Raw genomic sequence first — 1665 nt, 5'->3', positions numbered from 1 at the left:
ATTACTTAACTGATGTGCTTGCTTATTACTAATATCTTATTTGTTGTACTCAACTGTAGATCAAAGAATAAGAAATTCCTTAAAATTTGCAGAGCGCTGGAGGAAGAGGAATATTTTAGTCTAAAAGTTCATAAAAACTAAATGGGTCAATTCTGCCTAAATATCAAAAGCGGGGATAAAATTTAAATATCAGCCGCAAAATATCCCTTTTGTGTAAATCACCTCAGTATATTTAGTAACAGGGACGTACGCCAGATTTTTCTTAAGCGGTGTCGATATTTAAAGAAATTGATAAAGAAACAAATATAGTAACAATTTCATATTTAAAAAAGTACCTACTACAACTCTCATCGGCGAGTTTTCATATTTTGGAAGGTATTCATAATAGCCTCATCAGGAATAAGACTAAATACTTCCTTTTCTATATAAGGCCCCAAACAACTACTCAAAAACTCGTCATTCATTCGACTCTGCAAATCGGTCTTAATCAACTTCATTGTCGAAAAAGCTCTCTCAACTTTAGCAGTAGCAACTGGCAAAAGTAAAGCAAATTTTACAAGTTGAAAAATAAGAGGATAAGTCCCATGCTTCTTTGTCTCTACTAATTTCGTGGAAAGATTACTAAGTCCCCTAAGATCTGAAAACCTTTTATCATGATCTCGGACATCAACAATGTAATTCTGAAGCTGAAATTGAAGGTCGACCATAGAATATTTATTAAAATCATCAGGATATAACTCAGCTAATCTCAATATCTTTTTAATATCAAAATTGGAAAAAGAGTCAGCTGGGTTCAAGCAAGCAACTCCAAAAAGCAAATCGATTGTCACCTCATCAAAGCGACTATTGAGTTCTTGAAATTGCCAATCAATAGTTCTATAAAATACCTCAACACGGTAGTGATGTGAAACAATATACTCAGCAACTCTACGATGTGATCTTCCAGGGATAACATAAAGCTCATCAAATTCAGGTATGGAAATATCGTAGTTCATACAGAATTTAGATGCCTCATTAATAAGTGAATCCTAACCTTTTTTTTTCAGTTCTTGCAATTGATCCTTTGCTACTCCAACAAGTAACATGACATTTACAATATCTTGCTCCTTCTTTTGAAAGGCTGCACTAGGCTCATTTGTGATTGCTAAAATAGTACGCATTAAATGTAACATGAAGACAATTTCAAATTTCAAACATGCTTTAAGATATTCCTTTGCCTTACAATTTTCTTCAAAACGTGCATTAACAACAATAGCACTAAGCACATCAATAATATGGCCAAACATAAGAATAAAATTATTAAAATTTATAGTGAGAACCCTATCGAGTATCACCAGCTCTAGCAAGACCCAATTCTTGATTTACGCCCTTACCAATTTCAAGCTCACCTTTACGTAATGCCTCTTCTATTTCTTCTGCTTGAGATTCACGAAGTTCATCTCTACGCTTGAAAGAAGCTCCCATTATATTCAATATATCAGAAACCAATAATAAAATATCTTGCACTTCATGACATCTTCAAGAAACCGCAATAAGAGTTAATTGAAGTTGATGAGCAAAATAATGGATAGAATGAACACCTCTACTTTTTTTTTGCATTAAGATCTTAAGACCATTTAAATCACCTTGCATATTGCTTGCTCCATCGTAGCATTGTCCACGTAT

The 1665-nt window shown here is 33.5% G+C and overlaps 1 protein-coding gene across 1 annotated transcript; it reads right to left on the bottom strand.

Moving 5' to 3' along the window:
* Nucleotides 1-347: 347 nt before the first annotated feature.
* Nucleotides 348-995, bottom strand: LOC138901683 (uncharacterized). Its single transcript, XM_070189464.1, has one exon. It carries the CDS (start codon nt 993-995, stop codon nt 348-350), a length of 648 nt encoding a protein of 215 aa, XP_070045565.1.
* Nucleotides 996-1665: the final 670 nt, after the last annotated feature.

The sequence above is a fragment of the Nicotiana tomentosiformis genome, chromosome 11, assembly GCF_000390325.3.
Source record: "Nicotiana tomentosiformis chromosome 11, ASM39032v3, whole genome shotgun sequence".
NCBI classification, from domain to species: Eukaryota; Viridiplantae; Streptophyta; class Magnoliopsida; order Solanales; family Solanaceae; genus Nicotiana; species Nicotiana tomentosiformis.
The sequence above is the reverse complement of the archived record's forward strand: the minus strand, read 5'-3'. Positions and strand labels throughout refer to the sequence as shown.

Excerpts from the sequence above, each read along its gene's own strand:
- LOC138901683 (XM_070189464.1), bottom strand. The coding sequence starts at position 995 with ATGAACTACGATATTTCCATACCTGAATTTGATGAGCTTTATGTTATC.